This window comes from Lathyrus oleraceus, chromosome 3 (genome assembly GCF_024323335.1).
Source record: "Lathyrus oleraceus cultivar Zhongwan6 chromosome 3, CAAS_Psat_ZW6_1.0, whole genome shotgun sequence".
In the NCBI taxonomy this organism is placed as follows: domain Eukaryota; kingdom Viridiplantae; phylum Streptophyta; class Magnoliopsida; order Fabales; family Fabaceae; genus Lathyrus; species Lathyrus oleraceus.
In genome coordinates, this window is record NC_066581.1 from 391,028,516 (window position 1) to 391,039,634 (window position 11,119).

General features: G+C 39.9%; 2 protein-coding genes across 2 annotated transcripts; both read right to left on the reverse strand.

Moving 5' to 3' along the window:
- Positions 1-7,191: 7,191 nt before the first annotated feature.
- On the reverse strand, positions 7,192-8,565 carry LOC127131407 (uncharacterized). The gene is made up of 3 exons (XM_051060333.1): positions 8,257-8,565; positions 7,713-8,160; positions 7,192-7,586 (listed from the first exon to the last, which is right to left on the reverse strand). The coding sequence occupies exons 1-3, from the start codon at positions 8,563-8,565 to the stop codon at positions 7,192-7,194; spliced, it is 1,152 nt and encodes a 383-aa protein (XP_050916290.1).
- Positions 8,566-9,256: 691 nt separating this feature from the next.
- LOC127131408 (uncharacterized) lies at positions 9,257-10,006 on the reverse strand. The gene has a single exon (XM_051060334.1). It carries the CDS (start codon positions 10,004-10,006, stop codon positions 9,257-9,259), a length of 750 nt encoding a protein of 249 aa, XP_050916291.1.
- Positions 10,007-11,119: the final 1,113 nt, after the last annotated feature.

Consider the following 11,119-nt stretch of genomic DNA (forward strand, 5'->3'; position numbering starts at 1 on the left):
TGTATAAGTTAAGAAATACTCTTGATTTCTTAATCATGAATGTGAATGAATTGAGAAATGCTCTTGATTTCTCATATGACATGCAGATGAGTTAAGAAATACTCTTGATTTCTTAATCATGAATGTAAATGAAATAAGTATGAGTTAAGAAATACTCTTGATTTCTTAATCATGAATGTAAATGAATTGAGAAATGCTCTTGATTTCTCAGATGAAATGCAAATGAATTAAGAAATACTCTTGATTCCTTAATCATGAATGTAAATGAATTGAGAAATGCTCTTGATTTCTCAGATGGCGCAGATGAGTTAAGAAATACTCTTGATTTCTTAATCATGAATGTAAATGAAATATGTATGAGTTAAGAAATCTCTTGATTTCTTAATCATGAGTGTAAATGAATTGAGAAATGCTCTTGATTTCTCAGATGAAATGCAAATGAATTAAGAAATACTCTTGATTCCTTAATCATGAATGTAAGTGAATTGAGAAATGCTCTTGATTTCTCAGATGACATGCAGATGAGTTAAGAAATACTCTTGATTTCTTAATCATGAATGTAAATGAAATATGTATGAGTTAAGAAATCTCTTGATTTCTTAATCATGGGAATGCAGATGAATTAAGAAATACTCTTGATTCCTTAATCATGAATGTAAATGAGAAATGCTATTGATTTCTCATATGACATGCAAATGACTGGGGATGAGAGAATCATGTTCAACTTCCTTTGAATGACGATAGATCTATGGGATGAATTTGTTACAAAGTAACATGCTCGATTGGTCTTCAAACGCTCTTTGCTGAAGGTAGAAAAAAATGATCATATTCAGTTGCTCTTGGCTAAAGATGTCATATCTTGCAACTCTTGGCTGAAACTGATGCATTCAACGACTCTTGGTTGAAGCAAAAACTGTAAAATAAAATAGTGTTCAATTGTTTTTTGCTGAAAGCACTGCATTCCACTATTCATGGTTGAAGCAAATCTGGGAGATAAAAAATAGTGTTCAGCTGCTCTTGGTTGAAATTATTGCATAAAATAAAATGGTGTCCAGCTGCTCTTGGCTGAAACTAATGCATTCAACTACCCTTGGTTGAAGTAAACTGCTGGAAAATAAAATAGTATTCAGCTGCTCTTTGCTGAAACTAATGCATTCAACTGATCTTGGTTGATGCAAATTGCTGGGAAATAAACAAAATGCTTCCTTTGGGGAATAACCGCATGTTCATCTGCTCTTGGCTGACAGAAGACTCTTTTGGGGAATGAGAAGATCCCAGAGACTTGTTGGGGATGAAAAGTTAATGATATTCAAAAGGATTAACCTTACTCTCAATTATCGAATTGACAGGTCCAACCTAACACTCCATCACATAGTAGATCAACACGGAACACTAACTCTTCCGAGGATTGATTGAACAAACCTGTTGGGGAATACAAGAGACTCTCTGGGAAATAAACACACAGGAGGCTCGTTGGAGATATACTGAGGAACATTCAGTAAAGCTTGTTTGTTCATGGATCTCTCGTCCATTAGACTCATTGGGGAGATTTCTAACTTATGAAGAGATGTCCATCTTAGACAGCTACTTCAAGGAGACTTGTTGAAGATAAAATTATTGGGGATCCCTTGCTTAAGGAATCCTGCTTGTAAAAAAAACCTCGCTTGGGGAGTTCATGAAATTTTTCCGGAGAAGATACAATGTTGGAGAAACTCTGTGGGGAGATATCTACTAGGGAAACCAAGCAGAAATTCCGTTGATACCAGAGTTCCAATGGGAGAACATCAATCACCTTGTAGGGGAAGAAACTTGTCTTAAGAATTAATTCCAACAATGATTGTACTCTGAAAGTATTGTAGTGTTGAAGAAGAGAACTGTTCTACTCGTGAGAACACCCCTTGCATCTTGGTTTGCTAAGGATTACACTGAACTTTCTTGAGAGGTTGCTGAATCCGGCTGGGGTTTATGCATGATCTGTTTTGTACGTGATATGGAAAATGAATGTGAAAGCATAAATATATAAGTTTATGCATTTTGTGGGTATCAAGCTCGGATTCCCCAACGCCTTGTCTTGGAGAGTTTTGTCACCATGAAGATGATTTTTTTGTTGTAAAAAAAGTTCTGATTTCTGCTTTTCCGCCAAGCGGGCTTCAATGAGGACTTCTTGCTTCTGGAAGAAAACCCATTTTAAACTTGCTTTAGATTACAATGATCTAGGAAATGTCCCACGTCTTGTGAACCAGATGCATTATTGTAAACCAACAAAAATTCCTTTTATACTTTCAAAATCAAAACAAATTAAAGTTTTCAAAATCTTTGTCGTTTCCACTATTTTAATGTTTTTATCTTATCAAAAATAAAAAGCGACATTAAGCAGAAAAACAGAAATAATTGGTAAAGTAATGTTCAACTGAACAATTTTATTTGATGAGAAGAATAACTCATACATGGTATTCATGAAGATGTAAACCCCTCTAAGAGGAGATTACAAAGAAAGAAAGAAAGTAAATGGCAATAAAAATTTAACTGATTTTCCAACGAAATACAACTTTACTACTTTCCCCTATGTCCTCTACTCCTCATTACTTTGCTTCTGGAGATGGTAATTGGACTGTTTTCTTCCATCTGAGCTTTGTTACAGTGTTGACTTATGTCGTTGCAGTATTATGCTTTTGGATATTCCCTAACTTTTACGCGAACTACTCCTTAAGAGTTTCAGTTCACTGGGAGATTTTACCCTTTTTTGCTTAAGTCTCCCTTTCGGGTTTTCGACTTACCGGGCTTAATTTTTTGTTTATCCCTAATTTTTGCCTGAGGCGCCCTTTCGGGTTTTCAACTCACCGGGATGCTCATTTTTTGCCTAAGTCTCCCTTTCGGGTTTTCAACTTAACGAGCTTTTATGATCCATCTCTTTTTCTTAGGCATAATACTTTCTGACTGCATCAGAATTGACGAGGTGTATCAACTCTTCTCCGTCCATGTTCGTGAGAACTAAAGCTCCACCAAAGAAAGCTTTCTTCACCACAAATGGTCCTTCATAGTTTGGAATCCACTTTCCACGTGAATCCTTCTAGAGGAAGATTATCTTTTTCAAAACTAGTTCACCTACATTAAACTCTCGAGGTCGAACCTTCTTGTCAAATGCCCGCTTGAGCCTCCTCTGATATAACTGACCATGACACAACACTGTCATCCTCTTTTCTTCGATTAGATTGAGCTGGTTAAATCTGGTTTGAATCCATTCTACTTCTTCTAATTTTGTCTCCATCAAGACTCTTAACGAGGGGATCTCAACTTCTATCGGTAACACAGCCTCCATGCCATAGACTAGTGAGAAAGGGGTTGCCCCTGTTGAAGTGTGAACAGCTGTTCGATATCCGTGCGAAGAAAAGGGTAGCATCTCGTGCCAATCTTAATAAGTTTTCACCATCTTCTGAATGATTTTCTTGATATTCTTGTTAGCTTCCTCTACAACTCCGTTCATCTTTGGCCTATAAGGTGACGAGTTATGATGTTCAATCTTGAAATTCTCGCACAACTCCTTCATCATTTTATTATTCAGATTTGATCCATTATCAGTGATAATCTTGCTAGGAGTTCCGTAGCGACAAATTATCTCTTTCTTGATAAACCGAGTGATGACTTGCTTTGTCACATTGGCATAAGAAGTTGCTTCTACCCACTTAGTGAAGTAGTCAATGGCAACCAGAATGAACCGATGTCCATTTGCAGCTTTAGGCTCAATCATACCAATCATTTCTATGCCCCACATTGAGAATGGCCATGGAGATGATAAAACATTCAGAGGAGTAGGTGGCACGTGCACCTTGTCAGCATATATTTGGCACTTGTGGCATTTCCTGGCATAGTGGTAACAATATGTTTCCATTGTCAACCAATAGTAACCAGCTCTAAGGATTTTCTTCGCCATTGCATGTCCGTTTGCATGAATGCTGAAAGAACCTTTGTGGATTTCTTTGATGAGTAGGTCGGCTTCGTGTCTATCCACGCATCTGAGTATAACTAAATCAAAGTTTCTTTTGTATAGAACACCACAACTTAGGAAGAAATTGGCTGATAACTTTCTTAAGGTCTTTTTATCTGTGATGGATACATCATTTGGATACTCGTTCTTCTCAAGATATCATCTGATGTCATAAAACCAAGGCTTGCCATCTGTTTCTGCTTCAACTGCCAAGCAATATGCTGGCTCGTCTAGACGTTGAATTATAATAGCAGGTGATTCGTTAGCCCACTTGACCTTGAACATAGATGACAGAGTAGCCAAGGCATCGGCTAGCTGATTCTCCTCCCTAGGAATATGATGGAAATTAATCTCATCAAAGTAGGGGATTAGCTTCATGACATGCTCTCGGTATGGGATCAAATTGGGATGGAGGGTCTCCCAATCTCCTTTGATTTGATAGATGACAAGTGCTGAGTCTCCAAACACCTCAAGAATCTTCACTCTTAGGTCGATAGTTGCTTCAATTCCCAAGATACATGCTTCATACTCCGTCATGTTATTGGTGCATTTGAAACATAACCTTGTCGTGAAGGGAAGATGAAAATCCTTTTGAGAAGTTATAACAGCCCCAATTCCGTTACCCAATGCATTTGAGGCACCATCGAACACGAGCATCCACCGCGATCCTGGTTCGGGTCCTTCTTACGGGCCTGGAATCTCATAGTCTCTTATGTACATGACGTCTTCATCTGGGAAGTCGAGTCTCATCGATTGATAGTCCTCCACTGGCTGGTGCGCAAGGTACTCTGATAACACACTACCCTTAATGGCCTTCTGAGTTACATACTGAATGTCATATTTTGATAACAACATTTGCCAGCGAGCAATTCTGCCAATTAATCCAGGTTTCTCGAAGATGTACTTGATGGGATCCATCTTGGATATTAACATTGTTGTATGACAAATCATATACTGTCTCAGACGACGAGCAGCCCATGCTAATGCACAACAAGTCTTTTCTAGCATGGAGTACCTGATTTCACATTCTGTAAACTTCTTGCTCAGGTAGTAGATAGCATGCTCTTTTCTACCCGTCTCATCGTGTTGCCCCAGTACACATCCCATGGATTCATCGAGTACTGTTAAATACATAATGAGAGGCCTTCCTGGAACTGGTGGCACTAAGATTGGTGGTTCTTGAAGATACTATTTGATTTTATCGAATGCACTATGGCAATCATCGTTCCACCTAATGGCTTGATCTTTTCTTAACAACTTGAATATTGGCTCGCAAGTGGCTGTCAGATGCGAGATGAATCTGGAAATATAGTTCAATCTTCCCAAGAAACCACGGACTTGCTTCTCTGTCCGAGGTGCTGGCATCTCTTGAATAGCTTTGACTTTGTCAGGATCGACTTCTATGCCTCTCTGGCTCACAATGAATCCTAGAAGCTTTCCAGATCTGACTCCAAAAGTGCATTTAGCAGGGTTTAAGCGCAGTCTATATTTCCTCAATCTTACAAACAACTTCTTCAGATGAATAACATGCTCATCTTTTGTCTGAGACTTGGCGATCATGTCATCCACATAGACTTCAATCTCATTATGTATCATATCATGGAAAAGAGTCACCATGGCCCTTTGATAGGTTGCCCCAGCATTTTTCAGGCCGAAAGGCATTACCTTATAACAGAAAGTGCCCCATGGTGTAATGAAAGTTGTTTTCTCCATATCTTCGGGAGACATTTTAATCTGATTATATCCTGAGAATCCGTCCATGAAGGAGAATACAGAGAACTGAGATGTGTTATCTACCAATACATCAATGTGAGGTAAAGGAAAATCATCTTTGGGACTAGCTCTATTCAGGTCTTTGTAGTCTACACACATTCGAACTTTTCCATCTTTCTTCGGAACTGGCACAATATTAGCAATCCACTGGGGGTAAGCTGCAACAGCTAGAAAACCTGCATCAAACTGCTTCTTGACCTCTTCTCTAATCTTGACAGCCATGTCTGGTCGAGTTCTTCTCAACTTCTGCTTGATGGGCGGGCATTTCGGCTTCAACGGTAGCTTGTGCACAACTATGTCGGTGTCGAGTCCTGGCATATCCTGATATGACCAAGCAAACACATCCACATATTCATGTAGTAGCTCGACTAGTTCCTCTTTCACACTTTTTTTCAAAGCAGTTCCGACCTTAACTTCCTTTCGATCCTCCTAAGTCCCCAGATTGATCATATCCACTGGTTCCTGATGAGGCTGAATCATCTCTTCCTCTTGTTTCAAAAGTCTAGTCAACTCTTCTGGGAGTTCACGGTCTTCCTTATCATCCTCTTCATCTTGGTTAACCGGGAGGTCGAAGTCATAAGGAATTATAGCATTGTCGTGTTCAATGGATCGAGTTATTAATGATCTGCATGGAAATGATTTTTCTTTTTAGCGGAAGATTTTGAAAAATGAAAGTGATGTGAAATCAAAATTGCCATTTTTTAATTTTGTTGTTTATTTATTTGTAAAAAAAATTAAAAAGATGAAAGACAGGGATCTCAAAAAATGTGCTTTGTATTGATGATAAGGCTTAAATATTAACACAAAATGGGCCCTACAAAGCTATCCATATGCCTTGGGCATGGCATTGGATGTTTCTAGAAAACAATAAATTACTTTGAAAAAGAAGCTATATCTGGAACATCTGTTGCCTTCCAGTTAGTGAGAGCAGCATCCGGAGGTCCACAAAACACCATCTTGGACAAATCTGGATCTTCATCTTCAAGAGCATTCACTTGATCATCACTTAGGAAACCAACTTTGGAGAATATTTCCTGGATGCTAGGAACCTTCCCCTGATGTATCTTCTGATCTTTGAAAAGTTCAATAGACGGTTGATATCCTAATCCACACTTGTCTTTCTTCTTTGGTAATTCAATCACTGTGCCCCAACTTCCAGGGCAACCAGCTTCAATTGCAGCTTTCACACTCTTCCACGAGGACATGACCCCCTTGGGTTCTTCAACAAGTTTCGGCTTAGTCTGGACCACATTGACCACTTCAAGGGCTTGGCGAGGAGTTTCAACAATGTCTTCACCTACTTCAATGTATCTGAAAGAAGTCAAATGGCTGACGAAAATATCTTCCTCTCCGGATATTGATACCAGCTTACCAGAAGTAACAAACTTCAGCTTCTGGTGAAGTGTCGAGGTGACAGCTCCAGCAGCATGGATTCAAGGTCTACCTAACAGACAGCTATAGGCAGGTCTAATATCCATTACCTGGAAGGTAATACGGAAAGTTTGAGGGCCAATCAGGATTGGGAGGTCAATCTCCATAATAACTGTTCGCTTAGACCCATCAAAAGCTTTTACTATCAAAGCACTGGGTCTCATCTGCACCCCTTCAATATTCAATTGTGACAGGGTAGTCTTAGGTAACATGTTCAAGGATGAACCTGTATCTACCAGTACTCGAGCCAAGGTAACATCTGCACACTGAATGGAGATATGAAGCGTCATATTATGTTCTCGTCCATTAGGGGGTAAATCATCATCAGTGAACATCAAACAACTACTAGCATTGAGATTAGCAACCACATTATCAAACTGAATAACACTGATGTCTTCTGCCACATAAGCTTCGTTTAAGAACTTCAATAGAGCAGTCCTATGAGCCTTAGAACTCATAAGTAGAGGAAGAATGGAGATTTTTGAAGGAGTCTGGTTGAGCTGATCTATGACCTTGTAATCACTCTTCTTGATGATCTTCAAGAATTCTCTATCCTCTTTAGCAGTCACTGCTTTCTTAGATAAGCCTTCTCCTGCTTCTGGAGGATTTACCTCTTTCCCCTTTGTTGGTTCAACTGTTGGTGCACTTTCTTTGTTTGGGATCACTTCAGGAGCGAAAAACCTTCCACTTCGAGTCACACCACTAGCTCCAGCGATGTTAGTCACGTCTGGCTCTTTCAAGATTACTGGTTTGTTACCCACATAAACTACAGGCTCATAGTTCCAAGGCACTGCTTTGGTACTGTCAAATGAGAATGGAGCGGGAACATAGATAACCATGGGCTCAATCTTCTTCACTGGCTCTAGGTCAACATTTCTCTTATAAGGGACCACAAAAGGCTTGGGAAACCTCTCTTGATCAAATACAGGCACAATCACAGCAACATCCTCATCAATCTTTGCTCTAATGAACTGAATAACCCGTTGATCCATCAAACGTTAAAGATAAATTTTGAATTCACCACACTAATCAGGGTTGGATGAACACACCACACAATTATCATGTACTCCATTCATCAATTCTGCTTCAATCAATCTAGCATGGACCACCGTTAAAAGAGTCTTCAACTTGAACACATCCTTTATCAATCCATCATCAGTTGAACTATCTATAGCATTGACACCTGAACCATCATATTTAGGCAAAGGATTGTTCCCCACATTTGGAACATCAGCAAAAGACAATATTTTCTGATCTATCAACTCTTGGACCCGAAGCTTGAACACCTTGCAATTCTCTGTTGTATGACCCTCTGAATTATCATAAAAGGCACATCTAGCATTCTCATCATACCAAGGCTTATGCGGCTTCGGCATTGGAGGTAATGCCCTTGGCGAAACAGTCCCATTCTGAATCAGATACGGTAGCAATTAAGTGTAAGTCATTGGGATAGGAGTGGTATTCACATTATTGTACTGTTGATATGGCCTCTGTTGATTTGCTCATTGCTGCTGAGTTGGACGTGGTTGATTATTTTGTTGATTTCTCTGTTGATGTTGAGGTGGAGGAGCCTGGAACTGAGGTTGTGGAGCTTGATATTAAGGAACTGGAACTTGATAGTGAGGTATCAGAGCTGGAATAGGAACATGAGCAATTGGACGATAAGGCATGGTTGGATATTGAGCAGCTGCTACGTAAGGGTACTGATAATAAGGCACAGAAGCAGGAGCCCTGGGTGGTACCCTCCCCCTTTGAGAAGAAATGACGCTAGTCTCTCCCTCCTTCCTCTTGAATCCGTTGAAAGGCTTCTTCAAGATTGGTTGACTGCTGGAACCTCCCTGGATTTTACACACTACTGATCAATCTTTCATAATATTGGCCCTACAAGGTTCCCATGAAAATGTCAATCAATTCACGATCAACCAGCGGCGGGTGCACCCTTGCAGCCAATTCTCTCCAGCGTTGTGCGTATTCTTTAAAAGATTCATTGTCTTTCTGGGGCATACTCTGAAGCTGAGTACGGTTTGGTGCCATGTCAGTATTATATTTGTATTGCTTTACGAATGCTTAAGCCAACTCATCCCAAGTGTGGATGTTGCTACATTCCAATTGCATGTACCAGTCCAAATATGCCCCAGTTAGACTGTCCTGAAAGCAATGGATCATGAGCTTATCATCTCTGGCATAGGCATCCATTTTTCTGTAATACATTTTCAAATGTATGTTAGGACATGTGAGGCCTTTGTATTTTTCAAATTCAGGCGCTTTGAATTTTGGAGGAATCACCACGTCTGGGACTAGACACATCTCCAAGGCACTTAAACAGGTTGAGTTATGTCCTTCTAAGATTCTTAGCTTTTCGGCCAGAGCATGACACATCAAGATAGCCTCAGAATCTTGGGCAGCAGTAGGGATGAGCATTAGAGAAGCTCCATTATAATTCTGCATTTCAAACTCGTTCTGGAGCTCCTCATCAGTGTGGGGCATGACTACTTGATTGACTATCGGAGGTCCTTGCACAGCGACTCCATCAGCTACTCTAGAAGTATACGCAGGTGGAGGCACATGAGTTCTTTCAGGCGGTGGAACAAAACCTGGAGGAAGACCGTAGATAACGGGATTTGGAATAGGAACTGAAGGTCCTGACTGAAGAGCAACCCCTTGAACTAGAGCATCGTTCCTTGCAGCAGCGGTAACACGTGCCTTTTCTTCCCTTCTAGCCAGAGCTTGTATAGCCTCAAAGATCTGCTCGATCTTGCTTTTGACAGAGTCCATCTCCTCTCTGAAGGAAGCTTGTTCTTCTCTAACTACATACATGATTCTTCTTGTGTTGGAGCGAGTAGCGTATGCACGTTGAGGAATCAGCTTGAACTACTAGAGACGAGGAAAAATGGAATGAGTTTTTGTTTTGAGAAATAAAATGCATGATGCATATGTTAATGCACGTGGATTTAAAAATGTCTTTTATGCTTATGTTCAATTTTATTTTCAGGGAACCGTGTTAGATTCCTTGTTATTTAACAAGCATTCGAAGAGATCACGGGGAATAAAACAAGAATGGAACCAAACTTTTTGTACAAAAGAACTCAAAATCCTTCATTCATTCAATTCAAAACAGAGTACAAGGATTGAGTACAAAATATTCTTTCAAACATAAAGGAATGTACAAAAAACCAGGGTTAGACTGTAGACTTCTTTTTGTTAAGCTCTTCCAACTCTCCTTTGAACCTTTTCATCATGTCTTCACAAAGATAGATAAAGCCAGTCACTGAAGGAGGGATGTTGTCATTGTCTATGTCTTCCAGAGCACATCTTAGCATCAAAGGCATATTCTTAGCCATGACATTACAGAAGTCTATCAAACTGGCAAACTTGTCTCGATACTCATTTCTTTCTTCATGTAAAAACTGGATGGTTTTCTTGCAGACTGCCAAACTAGCATTCACATTTTCCCCTGCGTTCATCCAATCTTCACCTTCTCGTAGCAAAGAGTCATGTCGGCCTCTCCAGTATCGTTCCCACTCATTAGCATTTTCAACCTCCTGGCACTTTCCTTTCCATATTTCAGGTGTAACCTGAGTAGCAGCCAGAGCACTCTCTTTACTACAGCGTTCTCGTTCTTCCCTTTCTTTTGACTCATAGAGTGAAACACTGAGGTTGGCTATCTCAGCCTCAAGCGTCTCTCTTATCTCCTTCTTTTGTTTTGTGGCGAGCTTCCACCATTTCTCTTTCTCACGACAATCCCTCTCAGCCTTTTTCAGTTGGTTTTTGACGGTATTCAAGCAGCTGTCAGCCTGATCTAAACCATGCTTGACTCTTTTTCTTTTATACTCTTCCTTATCCACCTTTTCCATATTTACCTGAAGCTGCATTTTATTCCTCTCGAGTTTCCATTTAAACGCATTCTTTTCATTAGTGATCAGGTGTAGG

Bases quoted from the DNA above. Each gene is read 5' to 3' on its own strand.
- LOC127131407 (XM_051060333.1), bottom strand. From the start codon at position 8,565: ATGCCGAAGCCGCATAAGCCTTGGTATGATGAGAATGCTAGATGTGCC. The intron at 8,161-8,256 runs GTACATGATAAT...CGGGTTATTCAG, and splicing joins AAGCAGAATTGATGAATGGA to TTCATTAGAGCAAAGATTGA. The intron at 7,587-7,712 runs GTGATTACAAGG...CTTATGTGGCAG, and splicing joins CTTGAAGATCATCAAGAAGA to AAGACATCAGTGTTATTCAG.
- LOC127131408 (XM_051060334.1), bottom strand. From the start codon at position 10,006: ATGTATGTAGTTAGAGAAGAACAAGCTTCCTTCAGAGAGGAGATGGAC.